Below are 17,428 nucleotides of genomic sequence, written 5' to 3'. Positions count from 1 at the left end.
GCGCCTCCACGGTAACACACCTCTGCCCCCCTCTCACACGTCACCTTCTGCCTCTACTTCTGCTCTATTATGGCCACTTATAACAGGCGTATTGGAACTGAGGTTTGTCATGATTACTGTCCGTAACTTCTCCTACTGTTGCTTAGACTGGGGTCTACCTGAAGTGTGTGGATAGAAGTTTCTGTCAAATTAATGAATAAATGTAAAATGTTATAGAGTCTTCTGTGGGAATGTGGATGTTTTTGTCCTTGTCGTAAACACTGAGATTGATCAGTAGATGGAACAGGGATTCCTGTCACTGGTCTTTCTTTAACTTTAACTTTAACGTTAAACTTGTATCTCTGTCTAACTGTCCAAGTGTTGTCAATTGTATGTGTGCCCAATTTTTGAATAATTAAAGACTTGCCATTTTATTCCATATTTATGTTGTAGAGAAAAACATTAGTACTTTCAGTGAAGAGAAGTGGAGTAATGACTAATGTCTCCATAATTAAATATATAAATATCTGCTAAGGCTGGGACTCTACACACACTTTTAGAGACAAACACTTTCACAATAAAAACGACATAAACTGGCAGGCTAACTCACTCATGTAAAGTCCTGTCTATAATCTGCAAGCATAGGAACAGAAAACCAAGCCCAAAGATGGTCAGCCGACTGTTTCACATGGATATAAGAGTACAAGTATGCACGCCAGTCCACCTGGGATCACAAGATATTTGCTGCGTGTAATTCTGTAACTTCGAGAAAATGTGTAGAAAAGTGTAACGTGTGTAGACTTACTCTGTAATGCTCCTCTCTTTGTGCAGCAGACGTACGTAAACGTCTAAAACCTTAATTATTACGTTTGAACAGACACTGTATATTTTCAGGAAATCCTCCTTTACCGCCAACGACACACTTTAGGTGTGCCCAAGTGGTGTCGATGGTTTATCCAACCACAATGGCAATTAAGTCACGACAACAGTGTCCCCTAGAGGAGCAGAATGATTCCACAGGCTATAAGAAGTGTTGTTGGATTGGGGTGTGATGTTACCAAAACGCTTTAATAAATATATTTGATAATTGTTACATATGTCTTTGTGAGCAAATCCTTAAAACTCCAATGGATTTAAGTAATTATAGAAAATAACAATGTTATTATAATAATATTAATATTGGTATCATCAATACACACAATGATTTTAGTGTACCAACTTAAATAATGAAATGTTTAATATCAATCAGAATCAATATGAAAGGAAATTAATGTCATTTTATTCAACATATGCAATATAATAGTCTCTCATCCATAACATTTAAATTCCTTCCATTTATTCACACTGATCAAACAGCATCATTGTTATTCTACGAGTATCTGGTCCAATAGCTGTAAAGTATTGCACTCGGTCCCCTATTTTCTGTTCCTGTTTCTCCCCTTGGCTCCCTCCTTTTGTCTCCGCTACAACAGGTACATGGTGGCAAGGCAGGATGCCAGTACGGTGGCCCAGAAGGCTCTAGCTACACTGGAGGCTCCGATCTCAGTGCGGTTGTGGAAGGCCTTGTCGTGGACATAGGTGATGATGGAGAGGGCTCCTTCGAAGGCTTCCTCACAGGCCGGCTGGATCTGCTCCTCGGGGAGGAGGTGGCCAAACTCGCCCTTGTCCCTCAGCTCAAAGGTGTAGGAGAAGGGGATCCCCATCAAACGAGCCCAGTCTCGGGAGGAACCAGAGTTAGGGTCTGGAAGACAGAGAGGAGAGAGAGAGAGGGAGATAAAGGAAGAGGGAGAGAGAGAGGGAGAGTGAGGGAGGGAGAGAGAGAGAGAGAGAAAGAGAGAGATAAGGGGATTGTTATTTGCTGTGCACACACATTTGCAAATATTCTATTCTATATTTACACAATCAAATAGATAGATTGAAAGACAGACAGGCAGACAGACAGACAGACAGACAGACAGACAGACAGACAGACAGACAGACAGACAGACAGACAGACAGACAGACAGACAGTCCCTCACAGAGAATATCAGGTGAGGTTCCCACTCGGTAGTCCATCCCATGTACGGCTTTCATGGCTTTAGCAGCAGCCTGGCCCACAGCCATCTGTGGAGGAGACACACTACTGACACACAGTTCTGGCCCAGATGCGGCCCGCTGAGACTGTTACACTTTATGGGGGATTTGCTGCAGCATAGTATATAGGGATGAAGATTAACATTTGACCATTATAAACTGCTGTGTGCGTGTGTGTGTGTGAGAGAGTGTGTGTGTGTGTGTGTGTGTGTGAGTGTATGTGGGTGTGTGTCTGTGTGTGTGTGTCTGTGTGTGTGTGAGTGTGTGTGGGTGTGTGTGTGTGTGTGTGTGTGTGAGAGTGTGTGCGTGTGTGTGTGTGTGTGTGTGTGTGTGTGTGTGTGTGTGTGAGTGTATGTAGGCGTCTCACCAGCTCGTCATAGTTGGGTGCTGAGATGTGGGGGTGTCCATACGGCAGGAGCAGTAGTTGACCTGCAGAGTGGATGGTGAGGAAGCAGAGGATCTGGTCCACTCTGCTCCCCACAAACTGGGTCACCGCCTGGGCCTCTTTCTCTGACACGGGCCCAGAGCCACAGTACGTGTTGTGGCAGCAGTCTCTGGACACCCCCACAGCTGGAGCACAGGGAAGCAACTCAGGAATGCATATTCACATTCATTCTCATGGATTAATAATCAAAACATAAAATGTTGTCATGTCTTTCATATACACATTATAGTTGTAAACTATAGCGTATCTAAGGTATGGCAGGTATAGCACGTGCCCAGTCCACATGAAGGGGGCGCCACTGAGCAGTTTCTAAAGTCAGACAAGCCATCCTCAAATGGTGAAAACATTTGCCGCAGATGCACGCAGTTCTTTGGATAACGGCAGAATTTCGATTTGGAAATGTAGATATTTTCTTTTAGCCGTGCTGAAACTCACTGCCCCAGTTTGCATTGAAGTTCCTGTTGAGATCCACGCCATGGCAGGTACAGCCTTCAGGGGGCGTCGACCTTGACTTCCTCCACAGTCGAGTCTGGGTAAACAGTCAATCCCTTTTCAAAGCTCTTTGTCACAGTTTTAGTATATAACAATCAATATCCCAACATAGAGTCATTAGTTTATCAGCTCAGTATCCTAATATATCTTTTAGAAAGAGGTCCTACTTGGTAGTCTGGTGCTGCCAACCTATATTCACTGCTTACATTGTGGTCTGGAACAACTAAATTAGATACCAATTGGACTTGGGGGATAGACACTGAGCACTGATCCTAAATATATTTATTGTGATTGGATCAGGTCAGAGCTTACTTCACAAACACAGGGATCCCTTCAGTGAAATGGTGAATAGAAACTAGTAGCCATTACTAAATAGAAACAACAGTGATTAAGCTTACCAACCCAGTAGGGAAAAGAGCCAAAACACCCTCAGAAGAGGCATCCTGCTCGTTATTTCTCAACTTTACCAACATAACTTTTGACAAAATACTGTCTACCATAAACACATGAATCAGAAGATATTGAATGAACGGAATAGGCCTACTGCAATGATGATTATGGCTGATGTTCACCAGGTAACTCACACTCTCATTAATCCAGCTGTACATGTAGCCATCAACATTCAGCACAGGGGTGACATAGAAGTCCATGTTCTTTAGCATCTCATTAAGCTTCTTGTCTGTTTTGTAGTGCAGTAAGATCTGAACAAGAAAAAAAAACAGCAGTATTTTAAATCACTGTCTCTCAGTTCAGTTCATAAGGTGCGATAGTGCAGTATGTTTTAGGCTGTCTACTTAATCAAGCTTGATTGACATATTACTTATTAAACTGAAAATATGTAAAAGCCTTGCAAACACCACCAATAGCCCAGTTAGCACTGTCACAAGCTTGCTATCATGCTAACTGGCATATTTTGGTTATCGGCGATGTCGAGCTGTGAAGGCTTTTCTTCTTCCGACTAAAACAACAAAACTACATAGTGTAAAAAGTGGCAAATTGTCACATAGTGTTGCTTTAACCTGTTAGTGATGCTCTTTCTGTACCTCTTTAACAAACCACTGGCAGAAGGCAGGAGCGATCCACTCTCTGGCGTGGATACCACAGTCCATCCAGATGGCTTTCTTCTGCACTCCCTCAGAGCCTAGACCAATCTGACACACAGCAGTCCATACAGTCACATCCAACCCTCTGCACCGTTCCATATGCATGCATGCAACATGCAACTCAAACACACACACACACACACACACACACTCTCTCTCTCTCTTAATCTATCTGGACCTTTATCCGGATCCGCTCCAGAATTGAATGGTGCAATTGAATGGGCCCATGATGCACCCCTCCACCAAGTTTCATTCAAATTCCCCCTTTCTTTTCTGCATTATCCTGCTGGCAGACAGGTAAACAAATACACAAACTGAACCAAAAACAAGCTCCTTGGCGGAGGTACAGATTGAACCTTGAGGTATGTGATGTTCCTGCCCTCAAAGGTCTCTCCATACACAGAGGAGGACACCAGCTCTGGGTTCTCTGTCACCACACGCTCCATCCAATCAGAGATCTGAGAAGGCAAATGTGCTTGGTTTTTTTTACCAACACAAGTGGAACATTCTGAAAAGGATCTCTTACCGATGTAGCATCAATAAACAAGATCAATAAATTAGATAAATAAATAAGATCAATAAATAAGATCAATAAACAACATCAGTAAATTAGATCAATAAACAAGATCAATAAATTAGATCAATAAACAAGATCAATAAATAAGATCTGGCCCTGGTCTCAGCCCAATCCATTCTAGGATCTCTGATATGAGAAAGGAAGAGAGGGGATGTTCGCTATCACAAGCTCAGAGGACTGAAGGGACCTTCTGACAGTGATGATTTACTAAGATATCACCAGACTACTGAACCACTGGATCTAATCCAGAGTCATATTGTGTCAGGGAATCTTTATATCCACTGTTAAAGCAATTCTAGTTATGAAATTAAAACATTTCTACATTTAAACAGTTCCATGACTACACCAGTTACAGTGTCGCTGTCAAATTGAGGTTTCAGAAAGTTGTAAAATCTACAGACACAGATAGATGACAGTTAGCTTAGTCATTCTTAGAAATTGCCTCAAAATGGCACAGCACTCTCCATGTGGTATGCAGCTGGTGCCCAAGAGGAGTTTTTTCTGCGGTACAGTAGCATTGTGGGAATGGAGCAAAACATCTTTTTAAAGTAATTTCTGAGCTTTACTAGTTTCCCCATTTCCTTGTTGTAAGGGTGATAATAATCACTCACCTCTGACACTGGATGGTATCTGGTATAGTCATAATTCCAAGGGGTCCCTTCCTGCATAGATCTGCAAGCATACAATATGACAGAGGAAATGAACAGGACAAATATTTGTCCATCATACTGACAACATCAAACATTTTCATTCAGCAAAAGAGTTCCTAGACATGATGGCTATGAGGGACAGAAATGTAACGCTTTCACATTAAAGCAGCCATCAACGCCTCCTGAAAGTGAACAGATTGGATATTAACACGCTAACTCACTTGTCTGAGGTGCAGTCTATGTTCTGTACACACAGAATCAGGAAAACCAATCCAGCAGCGATCATAATGTCGTCTTTCCTCATCACGACCAAAACACATTCTGTCAGTCAGACAGTCCACTGCACTTATCTCATAGTGGAGTCGATCACGAGAGATCATAAACTTAGATTATGTGCAGATAAACACATGAGGGCAAAGGTTACTACCCTTCACCCTTCTACTGCCCTCCACTCTCTCTAGTCTATAGGAAGAATAGAAAATATCAGTTCATACAATCCGCAGAGTGATCAAATTAGACCAACTGTTTGCTTTCAGCGTTATATAACTTGGTACAGAGAGGAGACCCTGAGAAAATAAGTGTGAATAGAAGTTGTGTGGATGTGTTGTAGTCATTGAAAATACATCCAATGGAATATTACTCACTAACGTGGAATAAGAGCAAATCAGCAGCACTTTCTCTCTTTTGTAATTGACAGTATTGAAATACTAAGTGGGTTTTTTAATCTCCAAACTAAACACAACTCTACGCTTTGTCATGAAAATAAATAGTCTATAGTAGAGACTCTATACTGTGAGTGTAGATTTGACACAAGACCTGTGTGAGCTGACTCTTCTTTGTTGGATAACTATCATTTACTCAAGGCAGCCAGCGACTGGAGAAACTGTCCTAAGCGTTAGCCACATCACTAAAACAAGTTCTTCAGACTAGATGTAATGTCCGCAAGAAAACGCTAGAGGGCACTCTTTACATATTGTCTGCAAAGTTAGAGAGCCCAAAGTAAACGCCAGAGGGAGTAATTCTCTCCCACAGAAACCACTTTTCTCAGCTGCCTGAAATGCCTTGTTGGAATTCTGGCCCTTTTCCTTTCTTGCAATCTTGTAGCACAATGCTTATTGCCCACCTAGCTGACCAATCAGAGCACACTGGGCTCATCAGGAAGGGGGCGTTTAAAGACACAGGAGCACATCTGTAACAGCATCCTCTACAGACTCAACACTCACCAACAGTCACTGTGTAACAGCATCCTCTTCACACTCAACACTCACCAACAGTCACAGTGTGTTTACATGATGGTATAATTCGAATCTTTGCTTAGTCGGACTATGCTTTCTTTCGAGGGTAGGTGCTATTATCCCAATGTACATGGCAGTGAATAAATCGAATCATTGGCCGAAAGCATGTCATATCCGATACGATAGGTGGCGCTGTTTTTATTACAACTAGTGGTGATACAGCCCTTTCCGCTTGACCTCTTCACCACTACCAATAACAACAACAGTTGATTGAGCATGAATCGCGTCTGTTCATCGGTCCAGAAATGCGTGTTGCCTCTTGGGTTGTTTGTTTGTTTGTTTGTTTGTTTCTGCCAGGCCGATGTGTTTATAAGTTACATTATTCAAAGGTGAAAGATAAAAGGCGAGAGAAACGTATGCACATTCACACACACACACGCGCGCAAATAATGGGTTACAGCCAAAACGCATTGCCCTTCTGCAAGTTGCATCAAATTGTTTAAGTACTTCTTCGCTGTCGATTTCCAAATCTGTGTGAATATTCAAGTCCAGTCAGTCTTTTGTCAGTCATCGTACTTCGTAAGATATGTCTTAAGACGCCCCATTGTACTGAATGACCGCTCAGCAGACGCTGTGGAAACGGGCAAATGTGCCGAACTTTCCAGGGCTTGATAAAACTCACTGCATTTGGGCTGTAGCTCATTTAGCTGTTTCCAGCTCTATATCTGCATCGTCAACGCTGGGCATTAGTTGTCCGTACTCCGATTTTATAGTTTCCCCATCGTAATAAATATGCATTCATGATATGCAGCGGGCGCATACTGTTATACTTTATGTTATGCATGACGTTCCCTAGGCTATATGTTCCTTACCGTTCTAATTACATGTCGTTGTTCTGTGTTGGGACAGAGCTTATACAGGTGGGTGACGGTAGCACAGTCTGTTCGTGGGCATAAAGCCCGTGCCATTGTGACAGTGATTTGTGTTTAATAAAAAGCCATAACAAATATACCACGCTTCCGTGATTTGTTACAATATAATGGTCTTGCTTCTATAATGTATAAACACGTAGGTTACAGGGTGGGTGTGGCAGAGAGAGAGAGGGAGAGCGATGATGCACACGGATATATCAGATTTAGCGACCGGAGCAAAGTTATGTTGCTGTAACGTTGAACTCTTTGCAATCAATAAATACAGTACTTAATAGGCTAATTGATACAATATCTCCTCGTTTGAGTGTGGTTGTTTGAGTGCAATGGGAGTGTATGATCGTTATTGTCTATAAAGCAGTGTTTCTCAAACTTTTTCAGACCAAGGACCACTTAGCCAATAAAAATTCGCGGACCATTTAACTAAATATCCCCGGAACAACATGCCTCCTACCCAAGACCTGGCGCCAGACAATTGTTAGCGCACACATGATTTTCGCGGGCTCTCCTTTTGTACGTACCAGTAGGCTAGTTATAGATATGACAATGCGCAAGGCAAAGCATCTGGAACCCTGCTCCATGCGTGACTTGGTTATGTTACAAACTAGTTCGCTCACAGCCTCATACTCCCATCACACACTCAGACAGACATCACAAAACACAACGATGCGCATACTGACCGCAGTATTTCACTACCAACAGTAGGCTAGCCCACTGGCATTAATACAGCCATCCTAGTAGTCAACTTTTCATAATTAAAAGCTGTCATTATCCAACGTCACACAACACAGAATATAGCCTAGTTATCATCTTGCTGTCTCAGCGGGAGAAAAACACAGTGTTTTGAATGCAACTCCGCGACGAGATAATGCCCTATGAGGCTGAATCACTTTCTCCTTGTCTATGTTTGAGGCTTTCTCATTTAATTTTCTTTTCATAGTTCCTGTCTTAAGCCACCAATCCATGACCTTGTTAATAGATTAGACAACTCTTTATTAGATTAGGCTACTACTGGCTGTGTTCTCTTCGTTCTGAGTTGTATGTTAGAAATGTCGCAATAATTTACTTGTGGCCGTCGCGGACCACACTTCATCATATTTGATAGAATGAAGAACAAATTAGTTGTGAATACTATCACCGAGTTTGAAAGGTATTTGGTCAGGTAACAGCCCTTTAACAGCTGATTTGCTTTCTGATTTGACAGTACTGCTGTGTGTTTTAAGCAAATAAAATGTGGACTGTTTACAAGCGGGCACCTGCTATCGTTGATTATACAGTAAATACGTTGTGAAATGAAACAAAAACACATCACAGTTAAAGATGTATTAGTATTGATTGATTCACATCGATATGAATGGATGACATGACTAACAAGTGGTGGGAAATTAATATGAAAGTATTTGTTCGGTGAATTAGCGCGCTCTGTCCAAACAGTCGCAGTCAACGTTTTTGTCAACACTGGCACCACATAAGTATCGTAATTTGAACGTCCTTATACGTTTTTAAGGAGGGGTTGTAAAGGTACTCATATCTTCGGACCTCTTCTGTTATGTTTGTTCATAGTCAACAAGAATAAGCTTGTGAGACAGTCTGCAGGATATTCATAAATAAACGTGTCATTAGTATGAACAGCTGAGACAACGTATCGTCTCTTTCGTCTTCCGGGTCACGACCTGGCAGGGAGGGAGGGAGGATGGCGGCGGGATCTCAAGCATGCGCAAAGACGCAAAGTCCAGTTCCTTATCCAATTCACCGTTACATGCCGCAATAGTCGAACTATCAACTGGATCGGATCGAGTTATCCAGGGGTGTTAGTCCGACTATGTGCGGTCCGACTACGATCCGACTAAGGTGCTTACATGAAACGGATAATGCGATTTCAGTCCGACTAAGGCAGTTATTCGAATCCATGTAACCACGGTCTGTGTAAATATCAGATTAAATACTGCAAATTAATGATATACTGTATAAATAGCATGCATGTTTTTCCCCCTCAGTATTCAGTCTACTTGAACTTGAATTATCTGAGCATTCCTGACGTTCTTCTTGTTACTGACCTTTGTCTGCCTCTACCTTTACTTATCTTTGAGCCGTTCATAAACCTGTTTGTCTGTGTCCTGACCTCCTGCATTATTGCCTTTTATGACTCTGGATTTGCCTTCATGCATCTGTGACTTTAGCTTTTTTAAATCTTATTTTTCTGTGTTCCTTCTCTGCTCATTTGTGAATGTATGAATTGTGCTAATAAAGACACTAGCTGTGTCACTAAACCAGCATGCTCATGGATCCAGTCTCTCAGCCTTCATGACAGCATGGGAGAGCTGATCAGAGAAGCACTGTCAACACTGACTTTGACTTGTGTGAACTCTGATGATGAAATACTGGAGGAGGTCATAAAAGTTTCATTATCTCAGAAATGTGTCTGTGAGTGTGTGTGTGTGTGTGTGTGTGTGTGTGTGTGTGTGTGTGTGTGTGTGTGTGTGTGTGAGAGAGAGAGAGAGAGAGAGAGAGAGAGAGAGACTCAAACACCACAAGAAATGAATGTGTAGAAAGGGTTAACTAACTACACCACCAGTACTGACAAGGAAACAGCTGCAGCACTGTCCAATCAGAAGCCTTTATGACTTCACCTGAGCTCCTCCCTCAGAAACTCCCCAACTGAATGAAGAAGTGAACTTGAGAGACATGTTGCTGTTCAGTTCCATTTGACACAGAGCATGTGCTATCTGTATGGGAAAGAATCAAGAACCGTAAACAGTAGCCGTGAAGAATGGAATATCATCTTGAAGTGTAATTTCAGTTAATTTTCTAGTTTAGCCTGAGACGATTTTTCAGACAAATGAAAGCAGAGACTCTCAAGCATAACTGTAGAGCAACTGCAACTACCAGAGAAAATGGCGTCCAAGTCTTTTTCACAAGAGGATTTTTCCTGTCCTGTTTGTTTTGAAATCTTCAAGAATCCCGTTATTCTAACATGTAGTCACAGTATGTGTAAAGTCTGCTTACAGAAGTTCTGGGAGACTAAAGGATCCAGGGAATGTCCAGTCTGCAGGAGAAAATCCTCTAAAAGTGACCTTCCACTTAACCGCCATCTAAAGAATCTGTGTGAGACTTTCCAACAGGAGAGAAGTCAGAGAGATCCTTTCTGCAGTCTGCACCGTTCTGAACTCAAGCTTTTCTGTGAAGATGACAAACAGCTTGTGTGTGTGGTGTGTCGAGACTCAAAACTCCACAAGAACCACACATTCAGTCCTATCAGTGAAGCAGCATTTGAGCATAAGGTAAGATTAGTGGTCATTAATTGTTTTCTTATTGTCAATGACGTTGGACCACCATATGGATTTTCTTGGAAAAACTTCACCAATAAACCCTCCTCAGCAGTGTTCATCCCAAACCACCAGTCATCATGTCCCTTATCTCATCTTTCTTCTCTACCGTTGAACCTTCTTGCATGACCTCCTCTCCATAAGTCTGTACCTACTGTACAAAACACATCTTACAATTACAGTCATTATATTATCTTGGACACTGTTGAAATCACATTGATCAAGATTGATAAAGACTGAACACATCGTTTCAGTGTGATCATTTTAGACTGTGTTTGACTTTTGCACAGCAATTGGTAATACCTCATTGGAAATATAGCTATAAACAGTTCATAAAACATTCATAAGCACTTAATAATGTATTTATAAAGAAATGTTTTAACATATAATAGGAGGCATATAATAGTAAATAATGAGTGAGAATAAGTGCGTGTGTGTGTGTGTGTGTGTGTGTGTGTGTGTGTGTGTGTGTGTGTGTGTGTGTGTGTGTGTGTGTGTGTGTGTGTCTGTGTGTGTGTGTGTGTGTGGGTGTGTTTGTGTGTGTGTGTACATAAATATGTCACCCTCAAAGCACTATTTACACTGTGGTGAGCACTGAGCAGAGACATTTAATGGATCACAATCAGCTGCCAAGTCAAACATGTTTATAATTGGTGTTCTAAATCTAGCATCCAAATATATAGAGGTATGTTGACAGTCAATACCTTAATAGTGTGTCAATTAATAGCAGGAAGAACTGAAGATCAAACTGGAGCCCTTACAGAAGAAGCTGGACAACTTTAAACAAGTTAAAACAACCAGTGATAAAACTGCCCAACACATAAGAGTAAGAGTTATGGATTGTTTCTTTTAAAACAACTCTACATAAAACATAAATTAATATCATATATAAACTAAGACACAATTGTGTGATGACATGTGGTACTACAGGTCCAGGCCCAACACACAGAGAGGAAGATCAAGAAGGAGTTTGAAAAGCTTCACCAGTTTCTACGAGATGAAGAGGCAGCCAGGTTAGCTGCACTGAGGGAGGAAGAGGAGCAGAAGAGTCAGATGATGAAGGAGAAAATTGAGAAGATGAGCAGAGAGATCTCATCTCTTTCAGACACAACCAGAGCCATAGAGGAGGAGATGGGAGCTGATGACATCACATTCCTGCAGGTAGGGCCCATGCTTTATCTTTGTTAGTGAACCTCTGACACCAACAGATGATTATGGAGTCTACAGAGCAAACTTCATGTTTATGATGAAATGAAGAAGATAAATATCCAAACTTACACTACTTACACCTTCACACACATGTACACACACACACGTACGCAAACAAACTGTTAGTAGGCCTACACCTGGAAGTCAGTAAACAGTCAGCCTCTCCTCCAATCAATGTGTAACTTTAGCCTGATGTCACCTTTACTACCCCATGAACTAGTGGACAAAAAGTCACGTTCCTGATTTCTCTCTATGCTCCACGCAATGACGGGTGGGTCTCTGACGTCCGAGGTTATCTTGCTATGCATTTTGCAAAGTTTTCATCAAGGCAGAAAAGAATGACTACTAGTTCTACAGAAGGTACACTTTTAAGCACACATAGTTAGAAACGTCAGCATTTAAGAAGAGAGACAGAAAAGTCTCTGCAGTGTTTCGGCTCCCAAAGGCATATGATTAACACACATACTTGATTAAAGTCAGAGTTTCATATTTCCCTATCATATATCCATCCCTATCCCCCTCAAACGCTGCAGACTGAACTAAAGGAGTGACAGGTTCCTCCGATCTATACTGCACAACATCGACCGCATTAGAGCTACAACCTCCTTCATCTACAAACTTTCTTCAGCTTGATTCATCAAAACATCGGAAACCCCATTCCCCAAAGGACTGGTAACTTTGATAACTGGGTATTTACAGCTACCTTAGCATAATCCCTACCTGGCTAAGCATAAAACAGTTTTATCTTTGCCATTACACATGCATTGATTTGCTGTGTTCACTGAACGTGACTAATGGGATATACTGTATATTCATAATTATTTGGTAGTTGGCATCGCCACACCATACAAGGGTCATTGTTAGATATTGATGGAACCTAGGGTGACCAGATTTGAGTTTGTGAAAAAGAGGACACTTCGTGGCGGGGGGAGGGGACGGGGTAGTGTATAGCATGCCCCTCCCCCGCGACAAAGTTTTGACAGCTTTTTCAAATGCAGACATGCAGATGACCCCGCCCCCTCCCCCCACCACGAAGTTTACCAAAGGCTCAGAATGATCGTATTTAGAAGATAATTATCGTACATCTGCCAGCACTGAGAAGGCTATCGACCATTGACAGTTCTCTCTTCAGTCAGAGCTTGCGCAAGAAGAGTTCCCGCCTTGACTACTGCAACGCCCTCCTAACGGGCCTGCCTGCTTGCGTGGTGAAACCACTACAGATGATCCAGAACGCGGCGGCACGTTTGGTGTTCAACCAACCAAAGAGGGCACACAACGTCACCCTGCTACTCATTGAGCTCCACTGGCTGCCTGTAGCTGCTCGCATCAAGTTCAAGTCACTTATGCTTGCCTACAGAGTGATTGTTGGTTCTGCTCCCACCTACCTAAATGCTCTTGTAAGGGCAAATGTTACATCCAGGATGCTGAGCTCGTCTAGTGAGCGTCGTTTGGCACTGCCATCTGTGCAAGTACGGCAATCCAGACCCAGAGAGACACAAATATCCGACAAGACAAAAACCCGGACCATTTTGGAATCCCTGCCGGACGCATTTTTTAGGTCTCGAAAAGAGGACATGTCCGGGTAAAAGAGGACGTCTGGTCATCCTATGGAACCGCATATTGACGTGTTCCTGTTCTGATTGGTTGTTGCATGGTGATTCTTGTGTGAGCATAGAAATGCTCATATGGGGGACTGAAAGAACCGCACAATAACTATTCTACTGTTATTTTGTATCATTTGTATGTGTAACTCATACCCTTGGATGTGTCTGTCTGTCTCACTGAGACCTGAACTATTAGCATCTGAACCCCTCCCCCCCAGATAGCCTCCTTCCTGCTATCACCGTTTGACCTCTGTTATCACCCCCCCCCCCCTCCTCCCATAGGTGAACCCCTCCACCCCACTGTCTCCCCTTCCTGTCATCACCTATAGGGGTGTGGTCTCCCCTCCCCTACTGAATTATACCTGACTGAATGGTATAAATGCCAACATAGTCTGCAATCAGGTAGACCATTCTCTGAGCACCAGTACAGAGGAGGTCTCCACGCTGAAATAAACTCCAGAAATCATGACTGCGTCTTCAGGTCCGTTCTTCAAGTTGGGGTGCTCATTTAGATTCTATCAATATGCTTCTCAGACACATAGAGTCTTGAATGCATCACTAACCATTTCCCTCTTCTAACTTGCCATCGTAATCACACAGATTACACATACATTGCTCTTAGCATAACCACACACACGAGTAGAAGACTTTGTGCTTCATATAGACTCGGCCTTTGTTCATCTCACATAGGAACTAAGGAACACACACACATTCTTTCTGGCACACACCCAACAGTGCACACTTGAGCACCCACACACACACACCCTCTCTTTCACATACACAAACACAAACATACACCTTTAGTCATTAGTTAAATACATTTAGTTAGATTGTATATTGTGTGTTTTATTTTTTTATAATTTTGTGCACACACACACATGCACATGCACACACACACACACACACTGGCTACTAACACATGAGAAAATAAATCGGACTGACGTAAGTTGTGGAGGAATGATGCGTAACCCATCTCCCTCTTTAATTTCACAGACCTACAAAAGCACAGTGGAGAGGTGAGTGATCTGCCTCCTGTCTCTCTCTTCTCTGTGGTTCTGAACCCAAACCCACAGCAGCACTGACTCCTGAATGTTATTCCAGAGCCCAGTGCACACTGCAGGATCCAGAGATGGTTTCAGGAGCTCTGATCAATGTGGTAAAACACCTGGGCAACCTGAAGTTCAGAGTCTGGGAGAAGATGAAGGAGATTGTTCAATACAGTGAGTTCAGATCACACACACACACACACCTCCTAATTTCTGCTCAGTGTTCTCCTCCTCTCTGCCTCCTCACCATCTCGTCTCTGTGGGCTCCACATGAATCTGCTCTCTAAGGTTTAGTGACCCAACAGACATTCTGAGCTGCAGGCTAAGTTATTTGCTGTTCAGCAGGTTTTACATGAGGCCACTGTTGTGGAGAAAATACCAAACCTCCAAACCTGATCAAACCTCCTCATACTCTCTCATCCTGCCTCTGGTGTGACATGCAGGCCCTTTGCTCAACTCAGTTGAGTCCATAACAGGGGCTTCATCATCAGTGTAGCCAGGAACGAGATAGAGAACAGGTGGCTACAGGGTGAAGTGAATGTCTGTGTGGGACTTGGGTTGGAGCACATGCTTGCACACACACACACACACACACACACACACACACACACACACACACACACACACACACACACACACTCTCTCTCTCTCTCTCTCTCTCTCTCTCTCTCTCTCACTCACACACACATGCACACAGTCAGTAATACCCTTTTCACAAACAAATCCCATCAATGTACCGCGTGAAAACAGCATGGGATGGAACAATGATGGAACAATCAGTAGGGCTCTACCTAGGGGGGGAGTCAGTTCTATGTGTAAGAAGTCTGAAAGTATATGCAGACAGGAAGGCCTTGCTGCTCACAATCGTCATTTCAATGCTAATAAACTTGGTGTCAAACGGCAGAATGCAGAGCATAAAATAAAATAATGTAAGTAATATAACTCACTTCAGTTCAAAGGTGATACAAACAGGAAAACTACAGTATTTGGTTTCATCAGTGTGTTTCAGTTTTGTATTTAAGACCATCATTATCATTCTCATCATCTGAACTTCAACTGCATTCTCATGTACGTGATCTCTCTCTCTCTCTCTCTCTCTCTCTCTCTCTCTCTCTCTCTAGCTCCTGTGACTCTGGATCCCAACACTGCACACCCACGTCTCATCCTGTCTGAGGATCTGACCAGTGTGAGACGTGGTGATGAGAGACAGCAGCTTCCTGATAACCCAGAGAGATTTGATAAGCAGGCCTGTGTCCTGGGCTCTGAGGGCTTTAACTCAGGGACACACTGCTGGGATGTGGAGGTTGGGGACAGTGATATTTGGTGCCTGGGAGTGATTACAGAGTCTAGTCAGAGGAAGGGAGGGAGTTTTAGCAGCGGAGTCTCGGGTGTGGTTCATATTACTGGTGCATATACAACATGCTCTCCATCCCACCCAGAGACTCTCCTCACAATGAAGCAGAAACCCCAGAGGATCAGAGTGCAGCTGGACTGGGAAAGAGGAAAGCTGTCATTCACTGACCCTGATAATAACACACACCTACACACTTTCACACACACTTTCACTGAGAGAGTCTATCCATTCTTTATCACTAAGTCATCTCTGAGGATCTTACCAGTGAAGGCTGCAGTAACAGTAGAGCAGCTCAGTTAGAGTTCAGACACCTGCTGCAGTTCATCTCCTGCAGGAGGGAAACACTGAACAGTGATGATCAGGCAACATTTTTATTTTTTCAATTTGTTCTGTCGGTACAACACAATTTATTCACATAGAAAAATGCATTGTTGATATACATACCAATGATTCATCTGAAGCTGTGGTGGTTATTATAATTCATAGTTATTGTATTTTCATGGGGAATGCGAGTAATCTGGTCAATTCAGCACTCAATTCTGATGATTGGTTATGGAGGACATGGGACAGGAATTTCTCCTTATTTTTTAGACTTTTCATGAAATGACTAGTTTTCAGAAACTCTACTCTGATGGGCAGCTCTTGCCTAATAATCTGATATCTTCATAACTGAAGATGAGTTTATAATAAGGATTGGCTCAAAGATTAAGTTTCAGATCAAAATTAATTATTAGATTATAGAAAGGTCCTGTTCTCATTAAATCAATTCATAATTGGTGCCATGTTAATTATATCTGCAATGAAGAATATTCCATAATCTGTCTCCTGAAAGAAGAAAAACTTGCTTCCTTTTGCTCTGACAATGTTCCCCAACTCTGAGGAGTGTTTTTTCCAGCAGGACAATGCTCCATGCCACACAGCCAGGCCAGTGAAGGTGTGGATGAAGGACCACCACATCAGGACCCTGTCATGGCCAGCCCAATTCCCAGACCTGAATCCCATTAAAAACCTCTGGAATGTGATCAAGAGGAAGATGGATGGTCACAAGCCATCAAACAAAGCCGAGCTGCTTGAATTTTTGCGCCAGGAATAGCATAAAGTCACCCAACGGCAATGTGAGACTGGTGGAGAGCATGCCAAGACACATGAAAGCTGTGATTGTAAATCAACCACCAAATTCTACCAGATATTGATTTTTGAACTCTTCCTAAGTTAAAGCATTAGTATTGTGTTGTTTAAAAATGAATATGAACTTGTTTTCTTTTCATTATTCGAGATCTGAAAACACATTTTTCTGCAAATAAATGCTCTAAATGACAATATTTGTATTTGAAATTTGGTAGAAATGTTGTCAGTAGTTTATAGAATAAAACTAAAATGTTCATTTTACTTTAACTCATACCAAT

At 42.4% G+C, this 17,428-nt stretch overlaps 2 protein-coding genes across 2 annotated transcripts; one reads left to right on the top strand and one right to left on the bottom strand.

The window, feature by feature from the left end:
- Positions 1-1,012: 1,012 nt before the first annotated feature.
- On the bottom strand, positions 1,013-5,623 carry LOC116223812 (carboxypeptidase O-like). The gene is made up of 9 exons (XM_031581847.2): positions 5,541-5,623; positions 5,281-5,341; positions 4,449-4,550; positions 4,033-4,140; positions 3,574-3,690; positions 2,933-3,026; positions 2,420-2,622; positions 1,998-2,082; positions 1,013-1,720 (listed from the first exon to the last, which is right to left on the bottom strand). Exons 1-9 carry the CDS (start codon positions 5,621-5,623, stop codon positions 1,443-1,445), a joined length of 1,131 nt encoding a protein of 376 aa, XP_031437707.1. The 3' UTR covers positions 1,013-1,442.
- Positions 5,624-10,126: 4,503 nt separating this feature from the next.
- LOC116223808 (E3 ubiquitin-protein ligase TRIM35-like) lies at positions 10,127-13,057 on the top strand. Its single transcript, XM_042709710.1, has 3 exons — positions 10,127-10,764; positions 11,537-11,635; positions 11,740-13,057. Exons 1-3 carry the CDS (start codon positions 10,378-10,380, stop codon positions 11,995-11,997), a joined length of 744 nt encoding a protein of 247 aa, XP_042565644.1. The 5' UTR covers positions 10,127-10,377; the 3' UTR covers positions 11,998-13,057.
- The last annotated feature ends 4,371 nt before the right edge of the window (positions 13,058-17,428 follow it).

The sequence above is a fragment of the Clupea harengus genome, chromosome 2 (assembly GCF_900700415.2).
Source record: "Clupea harengus chromosome 2, Ch_v2.0.2, whole genome shotgun sequence".
Classification (NCBI taxonomy): domain Eukaryota; kingdom Metazoa; phylum Chordata; class Actinopteri; order Clupeiformes; family Clupeidae; genus Clupea; species Clupea harengus.
The sequence above is the reverse complement of the archived record's forward strand: the minus strand, read 5'-3'. Positions and strand labels throughout refer to the sequence as shown.